This window comes from Babylonia areolata, chromosome 12 (assembly GCF_041734735.1).
Source record: "Babylonia areolata isolate BAREFJ2019XMU chromosome 12, ASM4173473v1, whole genome shotgun sequence".
Taxonomy (NCBI): Eukaryota; Metazoa; Mollusca; class Gastropoda; order Neogastropoda; family Buccinidae; genus Babylonia; species Babylonia areolata.
The window spans coordinates 29,227,157-29,253,940 of record NC_134887.1 but is presented as its reverse complement, the minus strand read 5'-3'; the positions used below and the strand labels follow the sequence as shown (position 1 = coordinate 29,253,940).

Below are 26,784 nucleotides of genomic sequence, written 5' to 3'. Positions count from 1 at the left end.
GGCCAATTAGAAGTTTATTCTCGGCAACAAATTTATCAATCATCGAAAAAATTGGATAAAATCTCTTTCGATCTGAAATTATCTCAGCTGGAGCTAATTCTTTAACAAGTTTCACTGCGTCAAATATTGCATACATTTATATGCCCATAATGAAGATAATGTTCAGATAAAGATTCAAAACAAAATGCAGTTTTTTAAATGGAAATGGCGAACATCATCTGATTATCGAAGAGAGTTTTTTATTAAACACGATCCTGAAAAATATTTTAGTACAACAATGGCAAATGATCCAACTCTTAAACAGAAACAGGGGGAAATACGATTAAAGGCTGAAGCAAATTTACTTTGGGGGCATTTTTCTAATATTCAAAAAGATAAAGTTACTGAAGAATATAAAAAATGGAAAGATGGTATTAATTAATTATTGATATGATTTTTTTTTTTATTGAATAAACATATATATTATAATGCCAACAAAAACTACCAAAAAAACTTCACATAAATCTACAACATCTTCAAAGCCGTCAGTTAAATCATATTCATTAAAAAATAAGAAACCTAAGAAAACTAATAAAAAACCCATAAAGAAGTCTCATTCAAATAATCAAACTAAAAAAACATATGCAGATTATGCGAAAGAAGCAAGAGAGCGCGGTATTCCTCTTGTAAAAAATGGTGAAAGAAGATCAAAAGAACAAATTAAGAATGCTATTCAATATGTTAAACATAAACGTTAATAAATTTGAAGTTAATATGTGTAAGGTAGATACAAGTAATTGTATTACTATCATCATGGCGACTTCAGCGGACTATGAACAGCATGTTCCAAACCTAAAGTACTCACTGATTAACTTCAGTGTTGGCGGAAAGGTCATTCCTGACATACCCAGACTTCTTGAGATCTACAAGAAACTGACAAATCATGAGTTCATGGAAAAGCAAACCCCAGAAAATGCGAAGAAGTATCTGGAGATACTTGAGACCATCTGGCCCACCAATGAAACAGAGGAGTTGATGTACACCATGTTTCAGGGAATGGTTATTACAAACCCAATGATCTTCAACAAGTTCGTCTTCCGTCAGTGGAAGAGCAGGTACCTGGCACTCTACGGAACCAAGCAAAACATGGAGGGGGTTCTCAGAATCAAGTTCAAGGGATACCGACTTGAAGACGACAAGGATCCAGACAGCCCTTTGTCATTCAAACTGGTGTATGACGAAGAATATGCAGCTGCAGCAGCAAGAGGAGGAGGCAAATCCTACACACAAGGGAGACAGAACAACAACTACAACAGACGAGAACTACAAGCAGCGGCGGCTGCTAATGAATCTGAAGAGTGGCATGCGCTCAGAAGGAAGGCGAGAACACCCACAAAGCCATTGACATCTCCCATTATCTCAACAGCGAGAAGCTTCGCCTCTGTGGTCAAGAGTGGGGCAGCCGAGGAATTTCCTCCTCTGAATCCCAAGGTGGAAGAGGAGCTGCAAAAGCACCAGGAAATGAGGATGAGAGAGGATGAGTTGAGGATAAAGCAGGAGGAACTGAAGAGGAGGCAGGAGGAACTGAAGAGGAAAGAGGAAGAGCTCAGCAGGAGTTCTATCTCGACCAGAGAGGATCAGGGGAAGAAGCTGGTTGGAGAAGAACTGCGGGCGGAAGAGGATACAAGGAGAGAGGTGATCAGGAAAAGAGGAGAATTGCAGAGAGCAGGAGACTTCGAGGGAGATGCAGAGCTGTTGAGAGAAGAGACGATAAGGAGAGAAGCTGAGCTGAGGAGAGAAGCTGAGCTGAGGAGAGAAGCTGATCTGAAGAGAGAAGCTCAGCTGAAAGCTGAGCTGAAAGCAGCTGAGCTGAAAGCAGCTGAGCTGAGGAGAGAAACCGAGCTGAGGAGAGAAGCTGATCTGAGGAGAGAAGCTGATATGAAGAGACTTATCGAGCTGAGGAGAGCTGCTGATGCGAGGATAGCTGCTGAGGAGAAGAGAGCTGCTGAGGTGAAGAGAGCTGCTGATATGAGAAGGAGAGTTTCTGAAAAGAAAGGAGGAGACAAAAGGAGGGAACTTCTTATGAGGGAGATAGAAGAAAATGAACAACAGAATGAGAGAAAGAGACTATTTCTGGAGGAGCAGTACGCCAAGACTGTGGAAGATCAAAGGAAGAGACTGATGGACTTTCAACTTCTGAAGACGATGGAAGAAGACAATCAAAGACAGCGTGAAAAGGAGAGGATGATACAGAGACTGAATGAGATGGATACTGTTCTGGGAACATCGTACAGACAACGCAAGGAAAGCTCTTCTGACCACTACCATTCGAGGACGGCTCCTACTGAAAGGAGGAGAGATGATCAGTGTGATACCTACTACAGGTATGATGATGAGTATGATGACTACGAGGACGACGAAGCTGAAGTGTGGATTTTGCCTGGGTAGTGTCCAGCTCTTTGAAGTAAAAAGGTCTAGATTAGCCAGCCAGTTTGCCTTCCATTGTGATAATGAGCATTGTAGTGATCAGAAGCAGTTCCCTTCAAATGAACAAATTCCAGTTGGGAATATAAACATAAATTCTATCAACCGCCGTGCAGAGTTTTCAATGCGTGCCATTGGACGGAGTCATACAGACCTTGAGGTGTTTTGCGCACTAATGGATTTACCACCACCTGTTCAGATAAGTAGCACTGTGACCATCAACAAGACGATTGAAAAGGCTGCCACTACTGTTGCTGCAAAGAGCATGGAGAATGCAGGCAAGATGGAGTATGTAGCTGCAAGAGATGGTGATGATGGTCCCCGCGACATCAGTATATCCTGTGACGGGTCGTGGATGACAAGAGGACACTCCTCGACAGTTGGTGCTACAACCATTATTGGACTGGAAACAGGTGTGTAGTTTGTGTGTGTGTGTGTATGTGTAAGTGTGTGTATTTGTGTGTGAGTGTGTGTGTGCATGTGTAAATGTAGGCCTGCAATATATATATATGTGTGTGTGTGTTTTTTTATAATCTTTTGACAGTATGAAAGGTGAGTAGCAATTGGTAGATGAATAATATTTTCACTACATATTTGTGAATTATTTGTTTTGTATCAGGGAATAACATAACTTAAAAAATGATTTTTTTCTTTTTTAAATTTTGAAGCGTTCCTATTTGCAAGTGCACGCACAATTTTGCGCTTGTCTTTGTTACGTACACCACAGACTGACAGTTGTGTTGTCACTTTAATTTCAGGGAAGGTGCTGGACACTGAAGTGAAGAGCAAGAAGTGCAAGAGCTGCCAGTACTGGGCCACCCAAGACAACAACAGTGAGCGGTACCAGCAGTGGGAGGTGGGCCATCCAATGGAGTGCACGAAGAACCACGAGGGGTCATCTGGATCCATGGAGAGCGCCTCAGCTCGTGACATGTTTCAACGGTCTGTGGAGCGCCACAACTTGCGGTACTCCAACTTCATTGGGGATGGGGACACTAACAGTTTTAAAACTGTATTTGATTCCAAGCCTTATGGGGAGGAAAAGCTTGTGGAAAAAATAGAATGTGTGGGCCATATCCAAAAGAGGATGGGTAACCGCCTTCGGGCATTGAAGAAAAGCCTCAAAGGCCTGGTTTTGTCAGATGGGAAGCCAATAGGGGGTCAAAGAAGACTTACAGATGCTGTGTGTGATAAGCTGCAGATTTACTATGGAAATGCAATCAGGGGCAACAAGGGGGACCTGGTAGAAATGAGGAAAGCGGTGTGGGCTGTATTCTTCCACAAGGCGTCTACTGATGCCAATCCTACACACAACTTCTGCAGTGTCCAGTGGTGCCCCTACCTACAGACACAGAGGGATGGCAGGCTTGATACTTTTACCCACAGTGGAAATCTAGCCCCAGCAATCATGGAGGCCATCAAACCTATTTTTAATGCAACTGAGTGAGAAACACAGTGAAAGGAGTTTGTATTATACTCCATGTTTGGTGTCATATACTGTACCATGTCAAACTGATGCAAACTAGGCCTATCAGTTTGAAATGAAAATATCGTTCTTTGAAGCCTGTAAACAAGTGGAGGCTGCATTGCCTGAGGCGTCTTACGCTTCTGTCGTCAGAACCAGGATGGTGGACGTTGCGATCCAGACGACGTCCACACAGACGCCGACGGACAACTTACCCACATCCTGAGTTTGCCGACACTTTGGGGACTCTTAAACAAGAGCCACATGGTGTACATGGATAACTATTATACCAGCCCTGAACTGTTTCACCAACTGTACTTGCTGAAAACGTATGCTTGCGGGACAGTGAGAGTCACCAGGCAAGGCATGCCAGCTGCTTTTAGGAAGCAAAAAACAAGACGTGACACTGTCACATTGCAGCAGGGGGAGAGCATTTTTCGATTGAGAGATAATTTGTTTGCCATTAAACATCATGACAAGCGTGATGTTCACATCTTATTGACCATTCATGGACCAAGAAAAAAAAAAGAAATTATGGTGCTCAAGAGCCTCGCTGACCACTAAGGCCATTCATGGACCACAGCAGACCATGCTTCAAAAGGTTGATGATCAGGGCAGCCATGTCTTCAAGCCTTTGTGCATTGTGGACTATATTCACAACATGGGAGGGGTGGATACTGCTGATCAAATCATCAAGAACTACTCCTTGCTGAGAAAGACAGTGAAGTGGTGGTGCAAACTTCTTTTTTTTTTTTTTTATCTGTTTACTGTCGCATTGTGCAATGCCTTCTGTCTGCACAACAAGTTTGCCAGAGCACCTGTCTCACTACCAGTTCAGATGGGAGGTAGTGCATGCACTTGTTTTGCAGTCCCCTGATGCCCCTGTGCCTTCTAACAAAGGAAGAAAGTGCCCAAATCCTCCTCAAAGACTGATAGGGACACATACGGCTGTCTACATTCCTGCAAAGGAAGGTGCCAAGATGAAGAGGCCAGTTCGTGACTGTGTTGCATGCAACAGGAAGAAGGGTGAAATGAAATGAAATTATGGTGCTTAGAGCCTCGCCGACCACTAAGGCCATCTCAAGGCTATCACTGCGTTAATAACTACTACAACGATAAAAAAAAACAAAAAACAATTAAAACGAGTCACCACTTCAAACTTTCCACTCCAAAGTTTAGAAAAAAACTTCCATAGTTTAAAACCTTCAAATCTGGTTAAAAATGTTCACTTCTTTTAAGAAGTCCATCAGCGCCCACAGAGGGACATCACGAAACAAGGTCTTCAAAGAAACCGCCGTGTAATGTCGGTGTCGAACGTCATCGGTCATGCAGATCCCAACAGCCAAGGAGCACGTGTTTCACGGTGAGAGGCTCATCACTGCTGAGCTTCATGAACACTGATCTCAGCTTGACTGATCCACTCATGAGGTTTGAACCATCCTGTGTGCTGTACCAAAAGAGCTTCAGGAAACTGGTCAGATGAGATGATCAGTGTGAATTAAATTAAATTAAATTATGGTGCTTAGACCACTAAGGCCATCTCAAGGCTATCGCCACGTTAATACCTACTACATGGGTAAAAAAACAAAACAAAAAAAAACAACCCAATAAAACAGGTCACTGCTTTAAGCTTTTCACTCAAAGTTTAAAAAAGCTTCCATCGTTTAAAACCTTCAAATCTGATTAAAAATGTTTACTTTTTTCAAGAAGTCCATCAGCGCCCACGGAGGGACATCACGAAACAAAGTCTTCAGAGAAACTGCCATGTGATTTCTGTGTCTGACGTCATGCACATCCCAACAGCCAAGGAGCACATGTTTCACGGTGAGAGGTTCATCACAGGGAATACATCGAGGGGCCCCTTCCCCTTTCAACAAGTAGGCCTAAGAACGAGTATAAAAAAAGAAAAAAAGAAAAAAAAAAGTGTGCCCCGCACGCAGTCTGCACAGTACAGACTCCTTTCTATTCTTCACCCACCATGGGAGGGTCTCTTTTAGGTTAGGTCTGGACAGATTTGGAACAGCTTGTTCGTCTGGGTGTTCCACTCCCAGGATAATTTAATGACTTTTACTGCAGCTACAATTCATTACTGTTCATTTTTAACATGATTTCAGTGACTGCGGCGGGCTGCAAGAACAAATGGGCTTCGCTGCGGGATCACTTCAGGAAGAAGCACAGAGAGATGTCAACTGCAGTCTCTGGGCAAACTGCTAAGAAACGACGGAAGTGGTATCTGTATGACTTTCTCACATTTCTGATACCATCCTGCTCCACTGGATTGACTGTGAGGGAGAACAGGGTACCACCAGCCATGCGGGAACTGCAGGTTCGAGCCAAGGGAGACGTGCAAGCACGAAGGGACGGGGAGCTTCTGTTCCTGAAGTGGATGTCTAGCAAGGTGGTGTACATGCTGTCGACCATGCATGACGAGAGCACCACACGTGTCCAGAGGAAGAGACGGGAAGTGGTGAAACGAAAATGTGTGGTGGACTACAACTCCTACATGGGAGCTGTGGACAAGGGAGACCAAATGCTCCAGCCCTACAGTGCCACCAGAAAAACATTCAGGTGGTATAAAAAGGTCAGCATTCACCTCATTCAGCTGGCCACACTGAATGCCTACCTGATTTACAAGAAGCAGCCCAACACTCCAAAGATGGACTTTCTACAGTTCCAGCTGCAGGTCATCCTTGCCCTCCTGTATGAGAACCAGCGCCCACCTCTGCCAGCTCAGCTCCGAACCGACAACAGTGTGCGGTTGTTCAAGAGGCACTTCCCATCCCATGTCCCACCCACTGAGAAAAAACAGCGCCCCACCAGGAGGTGCAGGGAGTGCTTAAAACAGGGGAAAAGAACTGAAAGTTCTTTCTGCTGTGAGAGCTGCCCCGGTCAGCCTGCCCTTTGTGTGGTCCCCTGTTTCCAGATTTGGCACACCAAACGGAATTACTGAAAACATTTTTGTGATTCCCCGCATGCATTCATTCCATGTGCTGGTAAACTGTGAGTCAGGGATCGCGTTAATGCATGTTTTTCGCGTATTTGACGCATTTTGATTTTCGCTGACGCATTTTCACAGTGCTCACGCGTAAAACACTTACGCAAAACAACTTTTACTCCAAGCCATATCAATGCAACTTTAGGGACTTGGCAGCTAGGTTTGTGATACTGAATCAGACGGTACAAGACAAAGTGTCTGTGCATGCGGAGCACTGCGAGATGCCTACGTGACTCTTAACAGCTACAGCCAATTAACAGAGTATGCGCGCACACAACACTGCTTAGCTGACGAATTTTGGAACAGAGTGGCGTCATAAGGGTTACTAGTTCCTATTTCGCCCACAATACAAAATCGCTCACTTTCACCAGTGCCTTTATTAAAACTACAATCCTCACTCCCCTATGAAACAAATCGACTCGTCCATGCACTTCAATGTTTAGGGAAATCCCAATGATCCAGAAACCACCGCTAAAAATATCCATGACCAAAAATAGAATTCCAGGATAGGCGCGAAAGAAGCATCGCGTCATCCCCGGTGTAGAACCACGCTTGGCACCACGATTCCAGAAATTTTGAGAAAAACCTCAGCTTCAACTTTATCACGTAAGTACCATTGTTTGAGAATGTGTGTTACCCTCTTGTATTGTTAATGCAATTATATATGAATTTAGTTTATTTTAACCATGTTACTGTTCATAAAAGTTAAGATAATTAAGAATAATACTCCTTTTTGTAATGAGCGAAATTGTATAGGCCTATATAGTCCCTTGTACAGTCCAAGCCGCTTATAACGAAGTCGGACATAACGAATTTCGGATATAACGAATCAAAACCCATGGTCCCGGCAAAAATCCTTCTTTACATGACTAAAAGAATGTCGTATATAACGAAGTCGGTTAGGGTGGCCTGGGGGAAATTCGCCCACTTTCCCTTTCGGGGGAAGTTCGTCCTCACAAACCTTACCTAAATTCCAAGCAGTTCTACACATTCACCCCTACACATGGACTCTTCCAAATTGTGTCACCACATGTATCACTTATCCCCCTACACAGAAACCAGCCAATCAAAGCGCTTGCTGTAAAAAGTCGGCGCGAAAAGTCTTCCCACGTCATCTCATGCTGCTGCATTCTTGTGTTACATTGGTGACGTCAGCACGATACGGAAACCAGGTCAGACACGCCGACTGCAACTATTACTATTTAGGTATGTATCTCATTACGATCGTGATTTTCATGTTTCATGTCATATCTAGCATACTTTAAGGAATTGATTTACATTAATTAAAAAATAATAAAAGACATCGACATACAACAAAAGTACAGATTAAAGTGTGGGCGAATTTCCCCTCATGAAAAACATATTTGGGGGAAGATCGCCCACAGCAACGGGGGAACTTCGCCTACTCATTCTTACAGTTAAATTGGGTTCATGTCAACATGTGAGCGTTGATATGTGTGTGTGTGTGTGTGTGTGTGTGTGTGCGTGTGTGTGTGCCGGTGGATAGAAATGGCCTATATCATCTCTCTCTCTCTCTGCTTTTTTCTCTCTCATTCTCTTTTGATTGTCATTGATTGTCTTTTACAGGCCAATTCAACCAGTCAACTGAAAATCATGCCCAGAAGATCCAAGGGTATCTATCTAAAATGCGACATGGCGACTCTCCAGAGTGCTCTGGCAGCAGTTAGAGACGGGGGAATGTCTTTTGGGGCTGCAGCCAAAGAATTTGGGGTCCCCAAAACCACTGTAAGGGACCACATGAAAGGACGGTCGAGTGTGGAGGTGAGGCCAGGCAGAAGAAGATCTATACCCGAGGAGCTGGAAAATGAAATAGTTGATAAAGTTACAGCTGCTGCCCAAGCTGGCTTCCCCATCACCAAGAGGCAATTCCTCATGAAAGTGGGGATGATCGCAAAAAGGTTGAAACTGAAGACCATGTTCAAAATTGACATCCCAGGAGATGACTACTGGAGGTGTCTCAAAGCTAGGAGACCAGATCTTGTCATCCACAGTGCGGAGAACTGCGGTATAAACCGTATGAAGGGGACCACACGTACGGTCGTCAACAAATACTTTGACGAACTTGAAGCCATAATCACCACCCTTGGGATCGCAGAGAAACCTGACTGCATCTGGAACTGCGACGAGACTGGCTTGCAGTTCAGCCCTAATTCAGGCAAAGTTCTTGCCAAAAAAGGAACAAGGGAACTGCTAGCCAGAAGCAGCAACAGCCGGGATAGTGTTACAACACTTGTTTGTATCAACGCTGCCGGAAGGGCTATGCCTCCATTCTGTGTGGTAAAAGGAAAGACAATGCAATCCGTCCAGTCTTTCTCCACACAGAATGGACCTCCAGATGCAGTCTGGACATACCAGGATAATGCATGGATGTGCGAGGTCCTGGGGGTGGAATGGATCAAAAATGTATTTCTAAAACACTGTGGTCCAGAAAGGCCGCAGCTTCTCATCCTGGACAGCCATGGCAGCCATGAGGTTGTAGAACTACTGGATTCAGCACGCCAGAACTCTATTCATATCGTCGGTGATATCACGTACTAGCGTAACCAACATTTAGGTCAAAATGGAGTTACAACCATGACACACATTCTTATACATATATCTAGGTCGACTCAAACTGGCGTATCGTTGCCTGCATTCTTTACTGAGATATCGCGTTATCACGTATTAGCGCATGGCTTGTTTTCCCATAAAGTGATACAACGAACTAGCGTATTGGATGATACGCTAGTACGTGAGATCCACTTTGCATCCAAATGACCATTTACATTGTTAGCCACACAAAGTAGCGTAAGTGGCTCAATGAAGTAGATCTTCTCAATGGGTGTGTGCCGTTGGTCACGTACGCCGGATGTGTGACTAAACTTTCACTCACTTGGCGCGTCTTTCTCAGAAGAAAACTTGGGGAAGCAGGAGCTTGTTTCTACGAAATTTCACTGAGCACAGGTTTGTTCAATTATTATTTACTTCTAGATGCTGATGATGATGGTGATGATGATGATGATTATTATGACGATGATGATGATAATGGTGATGAAAAGTAAGCTTAAAAAATGACAGGCTCTTTTCAATTTACGACTGGAGTCTGTGTCATAATCTTATTTTACTTCATTCCCTGCTGCCATTCTCTAGATCTATTCAAAATCACAGAACCACGCAAAACTGAGGTCAACTGGCAGAATGAGAGAGCATGTACAGTAGCGTCTCCATGAAAACTGAATACCGTTTTCTCTCCCTCTCTCTCCCTCTGTGTCTCACTGTGTGTGTGTGTGTGTGTGTGTGTGTGAGTGTGTGTGTGTGTGTGTGTGTGTAAAGAAAAGTGTGTGGAGCATCGCCCAGCAAAAACTACTGGATCGATCGTTTTGAAAATTGCACTAATTGTCGTTTTATTGTCGTTTCAGGAATACAAAGAACGTCAAGCATGGCAGATTGTAAAGGAGACTCTGAGGAAGATGTTCCACTTATCCAATTGCAAAGAGACTCTGAGGAAGATGTTCCACTTATCCAATTGCAAAGAGACTATGAGGAAGATGTTCCACTTATCAAATTGCAAACTAATCCAAACAAGATTGGCAGGTCTTGTCCAGAACATGCTACTGGTTTGCAAAAGCCAGAGAGTCAAAATGACAATAACTCTGATGATGACATTCCTCTTGTTGTTCTTCAAAAAAAATGCAGAGACCCAGAAAAGACAATTAATATTCTAAATAGAAAATCTAATGAAATTAGCAAAGATGACAATCAAACTCAAAGCATATTTAAAACTCCTGAGAACTGTAATGATGGAATAGAGGGGGCTGAAGAGGTCATGAGTGAAGCCAGCAGTAGTGAGGGGATGTCACTTGTTGAATGTTATGATTCAGATAAAGACCCAGAGTTTAATCCTGGACAATGTGAGGTCAAACGATGCAAGAAAGAAGTGTGGGCAGCCTGTCCTGATTGTGAAATCTTGGTCTGTTTTGATCATTTCAACGAGGAAATATCGTCTTGTTCCCAGCACGGTGCAGTCAAACGTAAGAAGAGAGACAAAGGAAAAACTTGTGAGGTAGATAAATTGGCAATAGGGGAATCTGAAAAAGATAAGCAGGCAGATACTGAGACAACAGTGAGTTCTGGTGCTCCCTGTGATATGCAAACGAATGAAAATGACTTTATGCCAAAGGATGATGTCCACCATAACATGGCATTACCTGAAGATTATAATGTTGAGGGTAGTGCCAGGGAAGTTGCCAAGAAAAAGATGCCCCGGCCAAACAAACAGAAAGAAGCAAAACGTCAAAGAAGTATGGGGCAAGAATATACAAGTAATGCCACAAAAAAGAAAATTGCTGCAAGAAAGATGAAAACAAGATGTAAAGAAAAGACTTGCGTGAGACAATGTTCCACGATTAGTGATGAACAGAGGCATGAATTATTTCAGTCCTACTATGCATTGGCAGATCTCAGGTTGCAAAGGGAATTCCTTGTCAGACATATAAAATGCTCCCAAACAAAAAGGAAAAGCAAGCCGGAAAAGCCATCACGAAGACAAATAACTAAAAGTTATTTTTTTACCATCAATCAAAATGTTGTCCCAGTTTGCAAGGTGTTTTTCCTTAACACTTTAGCATTATCAGAACAGACCACAAGAACAGCACTCAGCAAGATCACCTCGACAGGGACATTGACAAAGGACAACAGAGGAGGAAGACAATCAGAAACAGTGGTAGCTAGAGATCAAATGATGCGCCGAAAGATTGAAGGTCACATCGATAGATTTCCAAGAGTTGAGTCTCATTTTTGCAGAGAATCGACCACAAGGGACTATTTGCACCCAGACCTGACAAAAAGAAAAATGTACAACTTATTTCTAAAAGAATGGAACCCTCAACCAAATCCACCAAGTTTTGCTCTCTACAAGAAAATTTTTAAGGAAAAAAATCTTTCGATACACAGACCCAAAAAGGACCAATGTTCTCTGTGCATGACCTATCTTAAAGGAGACGAAACAGTGAAGGAAAATCTTAGAGAAAGATATGAGATTCATGTAGGGGAAAAACAAAAAGTCAGAGACTTGAAGGATCAATGTAAGAAAGAAGCTGTACAAGATGAAGCAGTGCTTTGTGCAAGCTTTGACCTGCAACAGGTCATCTATCTCCCAATCTCAAAGGAAGGTGCCCTATTTTACAAAAGAAGACTAGCTGTGTACAACCTTACTTTTTATAACATTGGTGACAAGAACTGCCATTGCTTTACTTGGGATGAAGCAACCAGCAAACGTGGATCATGTGAGATTTCAACAGGAGTTTTCGAAGCCCTGAAGTTTTATGATGTGAAGGGAGTAAGAAAAGCCTATCTATTTTCTGATGGATGTGCCGGCCAAAACAAAAACTCAATAATGCCAGCTATGATGCTATATACAGTTAGCAAAAGCACCAATCTGCAGGAAATATCGCTCCGGTTCTTTGAATCCTATCATGGTCAAAATGAGGGTGACTCAGCGCATAGTGCAATAAATCAGGCAGTGAGTTCAGCAGGTGATCTGTTTCAACCATCCCAACTGACAACTGTTTTCAGTCTTGCCCGCCCTAAGCAGCCTTACATCATTCACCAGCTGCAGTTTGATGATTTTTTGGATTTCAAAACCCTATCAAAAGACCTTCGTATTCTGGAAGCAAGGAGAAGTTCGGGAAGTGAAGATTCCTTCAACTGGAACAGAGTGATGGAACTTAAGGTTTCAAAGCAACATCTTGACAAAGTGTTCTATAAAACAAGTCACTGTGATCAAGAATTTAAATCTCTCTCTCTCAAAAGACTGCAAAAAGACATTAACAAATGTGATCTCCGTAAGCTGAACGCAGAAGCTAACAAGATCTCAAAAGAAAAGCATAATGATCTACTTTCTCTTTGCCTGGGAACGACACCTGTTGTCAACATCAGAGAACACAAAAGTTTCTACATGAATTTGCCTCATTTTGCGTAGAACTTTGAAAAAACTTCAACCCTTTGACTGTGAGCATTTTGGATTATGTTAAAGGCTCATTCTGACTCCAAAATGTCATGTTCCTTGATCAACTTTGAAAAAAATGTTAACTCTTGACTATGTGCATTTTGGATTATTTTCAAGGCTTATACTGACTCCAAAAAGTCATGTTCCTTGGTTTCCTTTGAAGAAACGTCAACCCAGTGAGTACGTGCATTTTGTATTATTTTAAGGCTCATTCTGACTCAAATAAGTCATGTTCCTTTGCTTTCGTTTCTTTGCTTTTATTATATTCAAAGAAAAATTAGATTCAGTTTATTTGGAAAACATTTTGGTTTGCACTTGTTCATTTTTCACTCATTTGTTCATACTGTTAGTTGCTTTGCAAAAATAAAGCTAATCTAATTTAACCGGGTGTAACTTGCTTTATTTTTATAATCTCAAGTGATGTAAGCCACACACATTTTGTAAAGCTTTCTGACAAATAGATATCACGTACTAGCGTATCGTATAAAAATATCGTATCTGACATTTTAGATTGGAAAAAATTGCATCACGTACTAGTGTATCTGTAAAAACGATAAATTTTGCAAAGTATGTGCATTATTTCTTGTAACTTGCATTGAGAGAATAAAATTGACTTTAAGAAGAATATCATATCCAAAATTGAGCATGATGTGGCTTGCAGTTATCTCTCGGTTGAATTTTAAAATGCACCCAAAATTTTAACCTGCTCTCCTGTATAATTAGGAAATTGTTGGTTACACTAGTACGTGATATCACCGACGATATTATTGCTCTGCCACCACACACCACGCATGTCCTTCAGCCCTTAGACAGGGTGGTCTTTGGGCCCTTCAAGAGAGCCTACAGGAGGGCGTACATTGAGTACCTCAGTGACAGTCCAGACCACACCATCAACAAAATATCTTGGCCAGGACTCTTGAAGAAGACCTGGGATGAAACAATGAGGGAGGCGCTCATCCAGAAAGCCTTTGAGGCCACTGGCATTGTGCCTTTGAATAGATACAGAATTCCCGACAGCGTCTTCATCCCTTCTGAACCCTTCCACAACAATGATGAAGATGACGTTGCCCAACTTCCTGAAACTACTGCTCCACCTCCGGCCACCGCTCCACCTCTGACCACCGCTCCACCTCTGACCACCACTCCAGCTCCTTCGGCCACTGCTCCACCTCCTCCGGCCACTGCACAATCCCTAGCCAGTACATCTCTGGCTGCCACCCCACTTGTGGCTACCCTGCAGCCTGCTGCTCAAACAATATCTGGGGATTTTGTGCATGTGATGGACATCACTGAACAAGAACTTGAGTGTATCCAAAACTTATCTGCTGAAGTCACCACTGTTCCACTGCTGACCAATGATGACATCACTTTCCTGAATGGACTTCATGTAGAGATTGAAGGCTCTGCAGACCTTTTGCAGACTGATCTGTTGGCAGATGGAAACGTCCCGATGTCACAGATAACAGAACCCCATTCTTCCCCATCTTGGAAGAAAGAGGTTGACAACGTGTTTGGACTCCAGCGCCCATCAACCTCAGCCAAATCGAAAAGCAAAGGAGCAAATGGCCCAAAACACCGTGTTTTAACAAGCAACGAAGTGTTTGAGATGAAAGTTGCGGCAAACAGCACCAGGGAGGGAACAATCTTGGAGACAACATTAACCACCTCCACAACGCCATCCATGATCACCCATTTGTACAAGAAATCTTCCACAGAAAACAGCACGCTCCAGGCATCGTCTTATTCACAACACAACAAATTCAAGATATCCGGCGGTTCTGCTGCTCTTCTCCACTTGGGGAGGGCACTGTTCTCGGCGTTGACAAGACCTTTAACCTTGGGCAGTTACATGTCACCCCCACGGTCTTCAAGCATCTAGGGATCGTCCGCCCAACAACCAAGACACATCCACTGTTCATCGGCCCAACACTGATTCACGGAAACACAGACAGGAAGACCTACAGCACATTCTTCCACTTCATTAAGCAAGAGCTTGAAGATGCACCCAAGGAACCGGTGATAGGCTCAGACGAAGAGATGGCCATCCGCATAGCAGCGAAATCTGTCTTTCCAACCAGCAGCCTCATTGCATGTTCACGCCACTTGAAAAACAACATGATAACGTATCTGCGGGATAAGGTCGGCGAGGCAACAAGGACACGAAACACCATAGTCTCAGCAGTGTTCGGACCTGGCGGACTCACATCATCACCGACAACAGCTATCTTTGAAGAACGACTCACCGACATACAGACAACCATCAATGACCAAGCGCCAGCTTATCTTCAACACTTTACCAACCGTCTCCTCCCCATTCTGCAGCAAAATCTAGACACCAGCCTGACACGGACTGAAGCATCCCACGACTGGACCAACAACAATTGCGAAAGTGTGAATCACATCATGAAAATGAAAATAGACTGGCGACCACAAGCAATACCTCAACTCATAGATTCCATCCATGAAATAGTCCAAGGCCACTACACCGATGTTGAGAGGGCAATCATGGGGCACGGACAGTACAGACTACATGAAGACTTTGAAGAATATTTTGTGCTGCCAGCAGTATGGTGCACCAAGACTGATGAACAACGACACCTGGAGAAATTACAAAAGGCACTGAAGATGAAGCGAAGCATGGCAACATCATCCGACGGAGACATCCATGTCTTGACATCTGGAGCCAGAGGGAAGAAAATTGGGCAGAAGAAAAGAGAAAAGGCATCCCGAACAGGACGTCTGTGAGGTTCATTGGACACTATTGCTATCATGGGGTGCGGAGAGTGCAGACTACACCGACCCGACTACACGAAGACTTTGAAGAATATTTTGTGCAGCCAGCAGCATGGTGCACCAAGACTGATGAACAACGACATCGCCACCTGGAGAAATTTCAAAGGGCATTGAAGATCAAGCGAAGCAACATCATCCGACGGAGACACTGATCTATGTCTTGACCCCTGGAAGCCAAAAGAATTAGATCAAGAGATAGCCTTTTTTTTTTTTTTTTTTTTTTTGTATGTGTTATTGGGCATTCAGTGGTGCTTATATGGGCTTTTTGGTACAATTCCCTAACTGTCTTAGTTAATGTTTGTGTGTTAGTTTGTATATTTTAGTATATGTGTTTGCATGGGTTAATAATGTATGTATGTAATGGTGGTGTAGATGTGTGTAGTTGGTGGAACACTAACATTATGTTCCCCTCCTTTACATTACCCAGATGGTTTTCTATTCCATTTACTTTATGCGCATTTTTGTGTTTGTGTGGGTTTTTTTAGTGTGTGTGTGTGTGTCCAGCAGGACTGCCCAATCAAGATTTATTCATTTATACTATAGAGACCTTTGGAATTGTTATTTGCACTTAGTATTAGATGGCCTGGCAGGAGAAGAGAAAGAACTCGAAGAACTTGTGCACAAACTTGACAAGACATCATCAGCCTACGGCATGGAGATCAGTGCCGAGAAGACCAAGGTTATGACCAACAACAGCCAAGGCGTAACGTCCAACTTGCACGTAAACGGTGAAAAACTGGAAGAAGTCTCCTCCTTCAAATACTTGGGTGCCATTGTGTCAGACGAGGGTTCAAAACCAGAGGTCCTGTCCAGAATCGCGCAGACTACTGCCGCACTGAGTCGATTGAAGACTATATGGAAGGACAAAAAGATCTCCCTCTCGTCCAAAATCAGACTAATGCGCTCCCTCATCTTCTCAATATTTCTATACGCTTGCGAATCCTGGACCCTCACTGCAGAACTCCAGAGAAGAATCCAGGCCCTGGAAATGAGATGCTTCCGCAAGATCCTGAACATTACATACAAAGACCACATCACAAATGAGGAAGTGAAAAGAAGAGTCCAAAACGCCATTGGCCCATTCAAAGACCTGCTAACCACAGTGAAGGAACGCAAGCTCCGCTGGTATGGACACGTCACACGATCAGACGGCCTAGCCAAGACCATCCTGCAGGGTACCGTACAAGGAAGGAGGAAGACAGGCAGACAGAGAAAGCGGTGGGAGGACAACATCAAAGAGTGGACGGGCCTGCCATTTGCCACAACTCAAAGGGCCGCTGAGGACCGAGGCAGGTGGCGCGAGCTGACCAGGCAGTCATCCATGGTGCCCCAACGACCCACCCACGGGTCAAGGGATAGATGAGATGAGATGAGATGAGATTAGATAGACATTTTACCTTGAATTTCACTATAGCGGGACATCTTAGCATGTTCATCAATTTCTCCTAAACCCCCTCTTGCCCCCCCACGCTTTTTTTTTTTTTTTTTTTTTTTTTTAGGGAGATAAACAGACATTATGTGAGTGTGTGTATTTTTTTTTTTTTTTTTTTTTTTTTAGAGAGAGACCTTCAGACCTGGTATTTTATTCTTAGTAATAGAGAGACATTTATTTTATAGTTTTTATACTATGGCGGGACATCGGCGCGTGAAGGTCCATCCCCTAGCCCCCTCCCCAGCCTTTTTTTTTTTTTTTTTTTTTTTTTTTAATAAGAGAAACTGTGTTAGTTTGTATGCGTATGGATGTGTGAGTGTATGCAGGTAATGGTCATGTAGATATGTGCAGGTTGTGGAATACTAGCATATGTTCCCTTCTTTTTCATAACCAGAAGGTTTTCTAATCCTTTTATTTACAATTTGTGCATCTTTGTGTGTGTGTGTGTGTGTGTGTGTGTTAGTTTGTAATGTTATTCTGTTGTGGGTGTTTGGTCTTATGGTTACAGCTGCCCCCCTCTCATATCAGCTGGCGTCTTGACTGAGGGGTTTTTTCACGGAGTACTTTTGGTATCTTGACCCCTGGAGCCAGAGGGCAAAAAATTGGGCAGAAGAAACGAGTAAAGGCATCCAGAACAGGACGTCTGTGATATTCTTTGGACACTAGTGTTATTATTTGAAGGTTTGGATGTTTTGCATATTATATACATAAAGGATTTGGGAAAACATGATTCCTTAGGGGTTCTAATTAACTAAGTTTTAAATAAAGATGTTCCATGACTTTTCACATGTTTTTTCAGATGTGTTTTCGTATCTTTTTGCTTCTTACTCAAAATACGCGAAAAGACATCTGAAAAGACGCGAAAAGACATCTGAAAAGACATCAGAATAGATATTCCAGGACTTTTCATGTCTTTTCACCACATTCTTTTCCGGTGTATTTTTGTGTCTTTTCGCATTTTAGTATGACCCCTTTTCTTTTGATTCCCCATGTTTGGTGTCTAACTTTGCCCAACACAGTAAAGCTGTGGTTATACTGAACCGTGCCAAACGCGCCGCACGTTTTGCAGCGCAAATTGCGCGTTCGGTTTCAGGAAAATCCTTCTCTGGGCTTACTGGGGACGGGTAAAGTGGTTATGCTGAGCCGTCTTGGACCCATAAATTTTACGCCGCGTTTTGCACGGTCGTGCGAACCGAGCGCACGCGGCCGCACAGGTGCAAAGGGACAAAACTCGTGCTTGATTTTTTTGATAAATAACGACACTTCCTTTCCAACATGGACGACGAGAGGTTGATCGCTGCAGTGAGGATTCGAACTTTCATCTATAACAAAGACGACAAGAACCACTCAAACCGAGACATGCTGTTGGCTGCTTGGAACAATATCGCACAGGAAATGGGAAACATATATAATATAATCGAGAAGTCGGTGTTTGAATTATGTTGAATGAAATTAGTGCCTGATTTATTGGTAAACATATGTAATAGTGTGCAAATCTATTTGCCCCTTTTTTTTGGCACAACACCATGCGATATGAAAGATATTTGCGGAGGGTAATCATGGCATGGTTTGTTTCAGGCTCTGTGAACCTGTGCTACATTCTGCCAGCAACAGAACAACCTGGTCAGAAACAGAAGGCAGCAACTCCTGGCTCTCCACCACAGGAGAAGAAACCTGCATGGGGAGCAGCCCCTTCATCCACACCAAAGTCATCTCCCTCTGCTGGTGTTCCACCAAATAAGCCATCTCCCTCTGCTGGTGTTCCACCAAATAAGCCATCTCCCTCTGCTGGTGCTCCACCAAATAAGCCATCTCCCTCTGCTGGTGTTCCACCAAATAAGCCATCTCCCTCTGCTGGTGTTCCACCAAATAAGCCATCTCCCTCTGCTGGTGTTCCACCAAATAAGCCATCTCCCTCTGCTGGTGTTCCACCAAATAAGTCATCTCCCTCTGCTGGTGTTCCACCAAATAAGCCATCTCCCTCTGCTGGTGTTCCACCAAATAAGTCATCTCCCTCTGCTGGTATTCCACCAAATAAGCCATCTCCCTCTGCTGGTGTTCCACCAAATAAGTCATCTCCCTCTGCTGGTATTCCACCAAATAAGCCATCTCCCTCTGCTTTCCACCAAATAAGTCATCTCCCTCTGCTGGTATTCCACCAAATAAGCCATCTCCCTCTGCTGGTGTTCCACCAAATAAGCCATCTCCCTCTGCTGGTGCTCCACCAAATAAGCCATCTCCCTCTGCTGATGTTCCACCAAATAAGCGAATTCCCCCGTCCATCACGAAACCACCAAATAATCCACCTGGTGGATCCGACACTGATCCATCTTCCTTCCGAAAGGCAAAGAGACCAAGCAGAGAATGTCCCTACTGTGATTCTCTTCTCTCCAGGCATGATGCCCTCGTACGCCATATAAAAAAAATCCCACCCTGGTATGGAAGTACCCCACACTACAGGACATTGTAACTGTCAGCAGTGTGACTTTGTAGCGTATAATTTGAAGCAGTTGATTTATCACTACAATGCAGCACATGGGAAAAATTTTAAATATTCAGTCCAAAACATTCCAGTGTAAACAAGAATTTGAAGTTTGGCGGTCAGATACAGAAAAAAACTACTAAAACTCATTTTGTCAAGCAACGTGGGCCTGAGAAATGGACTGAAAGTGTTACAGAGTTTTATTACTGTAATCGGTCTGAAATAAATGTAGCAAAGAGTGTGCCAGCAGACCAATGCAAGAGACACATAAAAACTCAGGAAACATCAAAAATTAAAGGAAAATGTACTTGCCACATGACGGTCACAACATACATTCATACTGGAAAAGTTACCGCTGTCTTTTGTTTAAACCACACTGGTCACGAGACAGAATTATGTCATTTAAAACTGTTACTTGAAATGCGCTCATTTGTTGCTGCAAAGGCAGGGATCAGGTTCGACATCGGTCATTGACGCATTTAATTTTGAAATGACCTATTGTTTTTCAAGTTGCCAGGTCACATGACTTATTGTTTTTATGACCAGTCGGTCAGCCAAAGTAACCATCTCTCTCTCTCGCTTTGTTGTCTGCTCCTACAGGAAATGACTATAAACTGGTTTATTAAAATACGGATCAGTGACGAAATGAAATCCGAAACGAATCTTTATCGCTGCCTTTCGCGAGCTTCAGAAGACCAGAACATTGCATTTTCTTGTCAGAAATCAATGACATTCTTAACTTCTTTTTTTTCTAGTCAATGAATGACCAGAATGGCCAATGTATTACATTTTCCTTTCATTTGTGCATTATTAAAGTTTGAAAAAGCCCGGGACGGGTGATATTTGACCTATTGATTTTATGTTCTTCCGGTCATATGACCTATTGTCTATTGAACCCAACCTGATGTCTGCAAAGGTATCCGCTGGTGTAGGAGATACAAAGCTGCTTAGAGAAATTAGAGATCAGTTTAGTACAATTGACAGGGACACCCTACTTAGACCCCTGTCACACTAGGACGGCGTTCCCACTGCGTTCTCACTGCGTGCTAGAACGCTGTCAAATCGGAAAATACCAGAAAATCGTTTTTAGGTGTGACAAGTGTTGCGTCTCTACAGAGCATTAGTTGCGTTCCCACGGCGTTCTAACTGGCGATAGACTGCGTGTGTGCGGCGTTGTTACAACGTCTACTGCGTGCCCATGCCGTTGGTAGCGTTGCCAAAGCGTTCACACTGCGTTCTAGCTTGCAACTGACTGCGCGCTCGTGGCCTTGTCACGGAGTGCTAGGAGTTGTCATTGTGCGCTCGTGGCGTTGTCACAGAGTGCTAGGAGTTGTCACCGCGCACACAGCGTTCATACTGCATTGTAGGCGTTCCCGTGGTGCTCGCACCGCGTTGGTCGAGTGAAAGTGTCAGTCTCATCATCACCATTTTGAAAGCAAACATCCACGCAACAACATGGCCCCAAAGAAAAGAGTGAAGGATAATCTTTTGCCGTCGAGTCAAGCTGCAAATCTACCGTTACCGTCAGTGGAGCAGACATCAACCACATCAACTCCGCGTTGTGCAGGTGTGTGATGAAGACCTGCGCCGCCACCCGCAGCAGATCGGCAGCCTCGATCCCCAGACCTGGGAGCCCGTCGTCGTCGAGATCGACGAGACGAAGTACTTCCACCGTTAAGTACCACCGGGGCCAGTGGCAGGAAGGGCACTGGGTGTTTGGTGGTATAGAGCGAGACTCGGGGAAGTGCTTCATGGTTGAAGTGCAGGACAGAACCAGAGCTACGCTTGAGGCGCTGATCCAGGAGTGGATCCTCCCTGGATCCCACATAATATCAGACGGGTGGCGATCCTACCACCATGTGGAGCAGATTGGCGGAGGGGGGTTGTACACCCACGATGTGATCGTGCACGAGAACCATTTCGTCGACCCCAACAACCCCGCCATTCATACACAGAACATAGAAAACACCTGGATGAGGGCCAAGAGGAAGCTGAAGTGACAGTTCGGTACGTCCGAGGCCCTCTTCCAATCGTACCTGTACGAGTTCGTGTGGAGGAACAAGTACAAGGATGGGCAACGTTCGTACTTCTCATGTCTGCTGACATGCATACGGGAGCAGTACTAATGTTGCCCATGTGCCTGGTATGATTGGATGAGGGTTGAGGACTACCAGCTGTCGTCAGCTTCGTCTTCTGGATTTTCCATGTTTTAATTGGATCCTTGGTTTTTTTTTTTTTTCAGAATGTGACATTGACAGCTAGTCAAATTTGAAGCAGCATTACTTAAGTTACCTTTTCCTATTAATCTGTTGCTTGTATGAATATAATAATATGGTTTAATTGTGATGTTTACTGAAATTTGAATGCATTTAATGAAACAATATATATGTATGTGCCATTGCATGATCATGAAAGCAACATTTTTGTGAATAGTATTACAAGTGCACAAAGACACTTCTCCTTTTTGGTCTTTTGATTTGTATCACAGTTTAATGTATGTGAGTTTGCTTACAATTTATGAGTATTTGATTCACGTGTTCATACATTATTACTCAGTTTTTCCAAAATACTCATTATGAGATAGGATTTTTTTTTTTTTTTTTTTTTTTGGGGGGGGGGGGGGTCTTTGCATTGCTGGACTAAGCAGTATGACTTTCTGTTACTGTTAGTAACTGATAGATATATGCTGTACAATGTATGAAATATGACCATACAGATTTTTACTTCATCTTTTCAGTCTATCATAATCTTCATGGATTTTACTGACCTGTTTTTTTTTCCGCATGTTTTTGTATCATTATTATGTTCAATACTGCATTTGTTGAGCCGTTAGTAGATGGTTATGTTCAATTTTTTTTAATTGGTAAAGGTGTGTGTGTGTGTGTGTGTGTGGAGGGGGGGGGAGGGGAAGTTAAGATAAATATCATCATTTTGAGTTCATTTTCAAGTGTATTGGAATTTGAAAATCGATTAATGAATCAATATATGTCCATTGTATGATCATGAAAGCAACTTTTTGTGAACCAGTATTACTAGTGAACAAAGACACCTTTTTCCTTTTTTATCTTTGGATTTATATCATAATCAAAGTTGAATATATTGTAGTTCAATTACAATTTAAGAATGTTTGGTGCATGTGTATTGTGTGATGGCAAAAACCAATATGAAAGGGTATTACAACTTTACAAGTGAACCAAGCAAAACTTTTTTTAATTATTGATCTTTGTTCTTAAAGGGAATGGCTTTATTTCATTGTTGAAAGTACTGCAGTTTGCATTCAGTTTATGAAAGTTGGGTATATAAATGCATGAATCCATTGTGTGATGGTGGCAGCCAACAGGCAAATAGCAAGTATGTAGGATTCATGGGTATGTCCATTGTGTGATGGTAACAATTACCAACAATGAGAATAAGTGACTATGTTGAAATCAAGAAAAGTTTTCTTGTCAATATTGTACCTAGTAATAGAAATTACTTGGGTGATTACATGAATGGTAAAACTAGTCATTGCTGCAGAAGTGTAAATGAATAAATACATGTAACAACAGCAACCACTAGTTTGTTTTTCAATGGAGTACTTGAATGCTTGTGGCTGGTTGAGCATGATCCCACAGTTGAAAAAGAAAATACACAAAATCAATAGTCAAAATGGCTCATATTTACCTTCAATCAAAGTGGGTTTGGCAGCTTTGCATGCTTTTGTTTTCAGGTGGCCTACGACTAAGAGCGAGCTTGCACACTCGTAACTTGCACACTTGTCTGCAACCACACAGCTGCAAGCGAGAGCTGTCATTGGTTAAAAATACTCCATGACCCTTCACCATACACGGCCTTCACCTTCCAAGGCAAAACGTAAACGACTCAGTTGAAAACACACACACACACACACAAAATCAACTCAGTGCATCAAGGTGAGCCTAAGACAGTAGTCCGAAGATCATGCAGACTGGACGTGGGCCACACACTACCCTGAAAACACCAGAACGCAACGAAAAAGCCTTAATCTTGGGTGGCAAAGGGGTTCAAAACTGAGCCTAAGACACGCTTTGCTGTCCGTAGGGGCAAATACGCCCTAACATCGGGGCCAACCTTAATGTCCCATATGGCCCTCTCTGGGGGCCGGAGGACGTAAATTTAACTTCTCCTCTCTCTCGCTGTCCGTCTTAAACCCACAGATTTCTACTTTCAGTTTCTACCGAAAACACACAGAAGTTGATGACGTAAACACCACGTCACCAGCAATCAAAATGGCTCGCCAATAGTTGCTCGGGAAGTGACCGACTGAGTTTACTATTTATTATGTCTCTGTTTCATTGACAAGGAGTGGCCGTAGAGCTTAGCTGAGGGTTGCATTCGACTCAGCGCATCAAGGTCAGTCTAAAACCACCTCTATTTTTTCATTTGAACGGCCCCCTGAGTTTAGTATTCTAAACTGCAGGATTACCCAAAATGTGTTTAGATGCAGTTAAGCACTCATATAGACAGTCTGTGACTGTACAAGTTTCGGTTCAACTCAACAGTCGGACACTGTATGCAGACGACAAAATCGAAAACGGAAGTGCAGACGAAAAACAAAATGGCGGACCTAACCGGATGTGTACACTGCTGTGCGTAGCTTCATGTGTTATAGACTGATTGGGTAGTCTTCAACTTTAGAATACTAAACTCAGGGGGGCTGTTTAGACAAAAACAAAGGGTGTTTTAGGCTCACCTCGATGCGCTGAGTTGAATGGAACCCTCAGCTAAGCTCTAGGACCACTCCTTTCCCATGAAACTGCGACAAATACACAGTAAGCCGAGTACTCCTTCCCCACCTGCACGCCATTTTGACTGCTGATCACGTGGGTGAACGCGTCATCAATCTGTGTGTGTTTTCATTGGAAACCGAAAGTAGGAAGTGGAGAGAAACTCTGCGGAGAGCTGGACAACACAGGGTCTTCAGAGAAGAAAACCCCCTTAATCAAGTGTTTCGGCCCTTAACTCCTGACACTCTAAGGAGGCCGGGCTACACCTAGACTCTAGGTGCCCCTCTGTCGCCTCACTTTTTTTTTTTTTTAGCTGTCACGTTAGACATTCTAGCACAAATGGTCGCCCCTGCCCCCCCCCCCCCCTCCCACTCCCATTTGCAACAAAGACATCACAAATTGATAAAACAGTGTGTGTGTGTGTGTGTGTGTGTGTGTGTGTGTGTGTGTGTGTGTGTCTGTGGCATGGCAAGTTCCAGAGGAAAAACTACTGAACCGATCATTCTGAAAATTGGTACAAAGGATACTGGAGTGTCGGCAAAGATGCACGAGCCTGCAAAATGTCAATTTCGGTTGTTGACTTTTTCGGCGCAAAATCTGATTTTCTGACCACCACTTCATTTCTGTTGCTCCAAGCCCGAGTTTGTAGGAATCTTTATGTGTTTTCATTGGAAACCGACAGTAGGAACCGCGTGCTAAGAAGAAGTAAGAACCGCGGAAAATATAAAAATGGCGGGCGGACGACCAAGAAACCCTCAAAACTTGGTTCCTGTTGCCCAGGTTTTGCAGCCCCAACAGGTACTTGAAGAGGAGTGGACACTGCTGGAATTGATTCCAGCAGTGGATACCACAGAGGCCATACAGTGGTTGGCGAGAAGAGGCCTGATGAGAAACCACTTGCTATGCCACGCCTGTGGAAATGACATGACCGTTTCCACCTACAATGGTCATATAGACGGCAAGTGCTGGAAGTGTCCGGCCCAGTGCCGAGGTGCCACCAAAAGCATCAGGTACGTTTTCGTGGCTTATGGTACGTGTTATGTGCACCCTGTTTTCGCTTTCTGTCTTATCGCATCTGTTCTGGCAAAAAAGAAAGAGGGACCACCGCCACCCTCCCCTTTTTCCACCTCTCCCTTTTCTGAGTAATAAGTTAAGCAGTAAACATTTCAATCCATCTCATTGCAGGTTTGACAGCTGGTTCCAACGTTCGCACCTGTCTCTCACGAAGAGCATCCTGCTGCTGTACTTCTGGGCGGCAGATTTTCCCCAGGGCCAGATCTGCCGAGAGCTGGGGATCAGCACCACGACAGTCGTCGACTGGTGCAACTTCATCCGTGAGGTAAGCATGATATACAAGTTCAACATGTATACTTTCACCCTCACCCCAATTTTCCTAAATGTAAAGTTTTGGGGTTAAACTTCACTGTAGCTCACGACGGTTCATTTAGAAAACGATAATAATGTTCATATTTGTGTTTGGTATATTTTGCTATGGGTTGGATATGCTTGTTTCTGAAATTGAGTTTATGTGTGTGTGTGTGTGCGTGTGTGTGTGTGTGTGCAGGTCTGTGATGAAGACCTGCGCCGCCACCCGCAGCAGATCGGCAGCCTCGATCTCCAGACTGGGCAACCAATAGTCGTGGAGATAGACGAGACCAAATATTTCCACAGGAAGTACCACCGGGGCCAGTGGCGTGAGGGGCATTGGGTCTTTGGGGGCATTGAAAGGGAGACAGGGCAGTGCTTCATGGTGGAAGTACAAGACCAGACCAGGCCCACGCTTGAGGCCCTGATCCTGGAGTGAATCCTTCCTGGCTCCCACATCATCTCGGATGGATGGCGTTCCTACCACCACTTGGAGCAGTTAGGTGGGGGGATATACCTGCACGATGTGATCGTGCATGAACAACATTTCGTGGACCCCAACAACCCCGCCATCCACACCAACAACATCGAAAACACATGGATGAGGGCAAAGAGGAAGCTGAAGCGACAGTTCGGTACGTCCGAGGCCCTTCCAATCGTACCTGTACGAGTTCGTGTGGAGGAACAAGTACAAGGATGGGCAACGTTCATGCTTCCCCCGTCTGCTGACATGCATACGGGAGCAGTACTAATGTTGCCCACCTGGTATGGTTGGATGAGGGTTGAGGACTACCAGCTGTCCTCAGCTTCGTCTTCCAGTTGTTGGGGGTAACTAGTATGCACGGTCACATCGAGCAGAGAATGAAGTACCCTACGCTTGCCACCCATGTAAATGATTTTGTAAATGCCATATGAACAGCTGTTTGTTTTCTGTACCCATTTGTATTGCAAAAGTGCAGGGATCGCGTTAACACATGTTTTTCGCGTATTTGACGCATTTTGATTTTCGCTGACGCATTTTCACAGCGCTCACGCGT

General features: G+C 43.7%; 3 protein-coding genes and 2 pseudogenes across 3 annotated transcripts; all 5 read left to right on the top strand.

The window, feature by feature from the left end:
* Nucleotides 1–480: 480 nt before the first annotated feature.
* On the top strand, nt 481–2,450 carry LOC143288138 (uncharacterized). The gene has a single exon (XM_076596430.1). It carries the CDS (start codon nt 673–675, stop codon nt 2,425–2,427), a length of 1,755 nt encoding a protein of 584 aa, XP_076452545.1. The 5' UTR covers nt 481–672; the 3' UTR covers nt 2,428–2,450.
* Nucleotides 2,451–9,830: 7,380 nt separating this feature from the next.
* Nucleotides 9,831–13,757, top strand: LOC143288506 (uncharacterized). The gene has a single exon (XM_076597083.1). It carries the CDS (start codon nt 10,363–10,365, stop codon nt 12,901–12,903), a length of 2,541 nt encoding a protein of 846 aa, XP_076453198.1. The 5' UTR covers nt 9,831–10,362; the 3' UTR covers nt 12,904–13,757.
* On the top strand, nt 13,754–14,821 carry LOC143288507 (uncharacterized). Its single transcript, XM_076597084.1, has one exon. It carries the CDS (start codon nt 13,871–13,873, stop codon nt 14,807–14,809), a length of 939 nt encoding a protein of 312 aa, XP_076453199.1. The 5' UTR covers nt 13,754–13,870; the 3' UTR covers nt 14,810–14,821.
* A 4,733-nt stretch (nt 14,822–19,554) lies between these two features.
* Nucleotides 19,555–21,763, top strand: LOC143287886 (uncharacterized; annotated as a pseudogene).
* Nucleotides 21,764–25,111: 3,348 nt separating this feature from the next.
* LOC143287885 (uncharacterized) lies at nt 25,112–26,499 on the top strand (annotated as a pseudogene).
* Nucleotides 26,500–26,784: the final 285 nt, after the last annotated feature.

Bases quoted from the DNA above. Each gene is read 5' to 3' on its own strand.
- LOC143288506 (XM_076597083.1), top strand. From the start codon at position 10,363: ATGGCAGATTGTAAAGGAGACTCTGAGGAAGATGTTCCACTTATCCAA.
- LOC143288507 (XM_076597084.1), top strand. From the start codon at position 13,871: ATGAGGGAGGCGCTCATCCAGAAAGCCTTTGAGGCCACTGGCATTGTG.
- LOC143288138 (XM_076596430.1), top strand. From the start codon at position 673: ATGGTGAAAGAAGATCAAAAGAACAAATTAAGAATGCTATTCAATATG.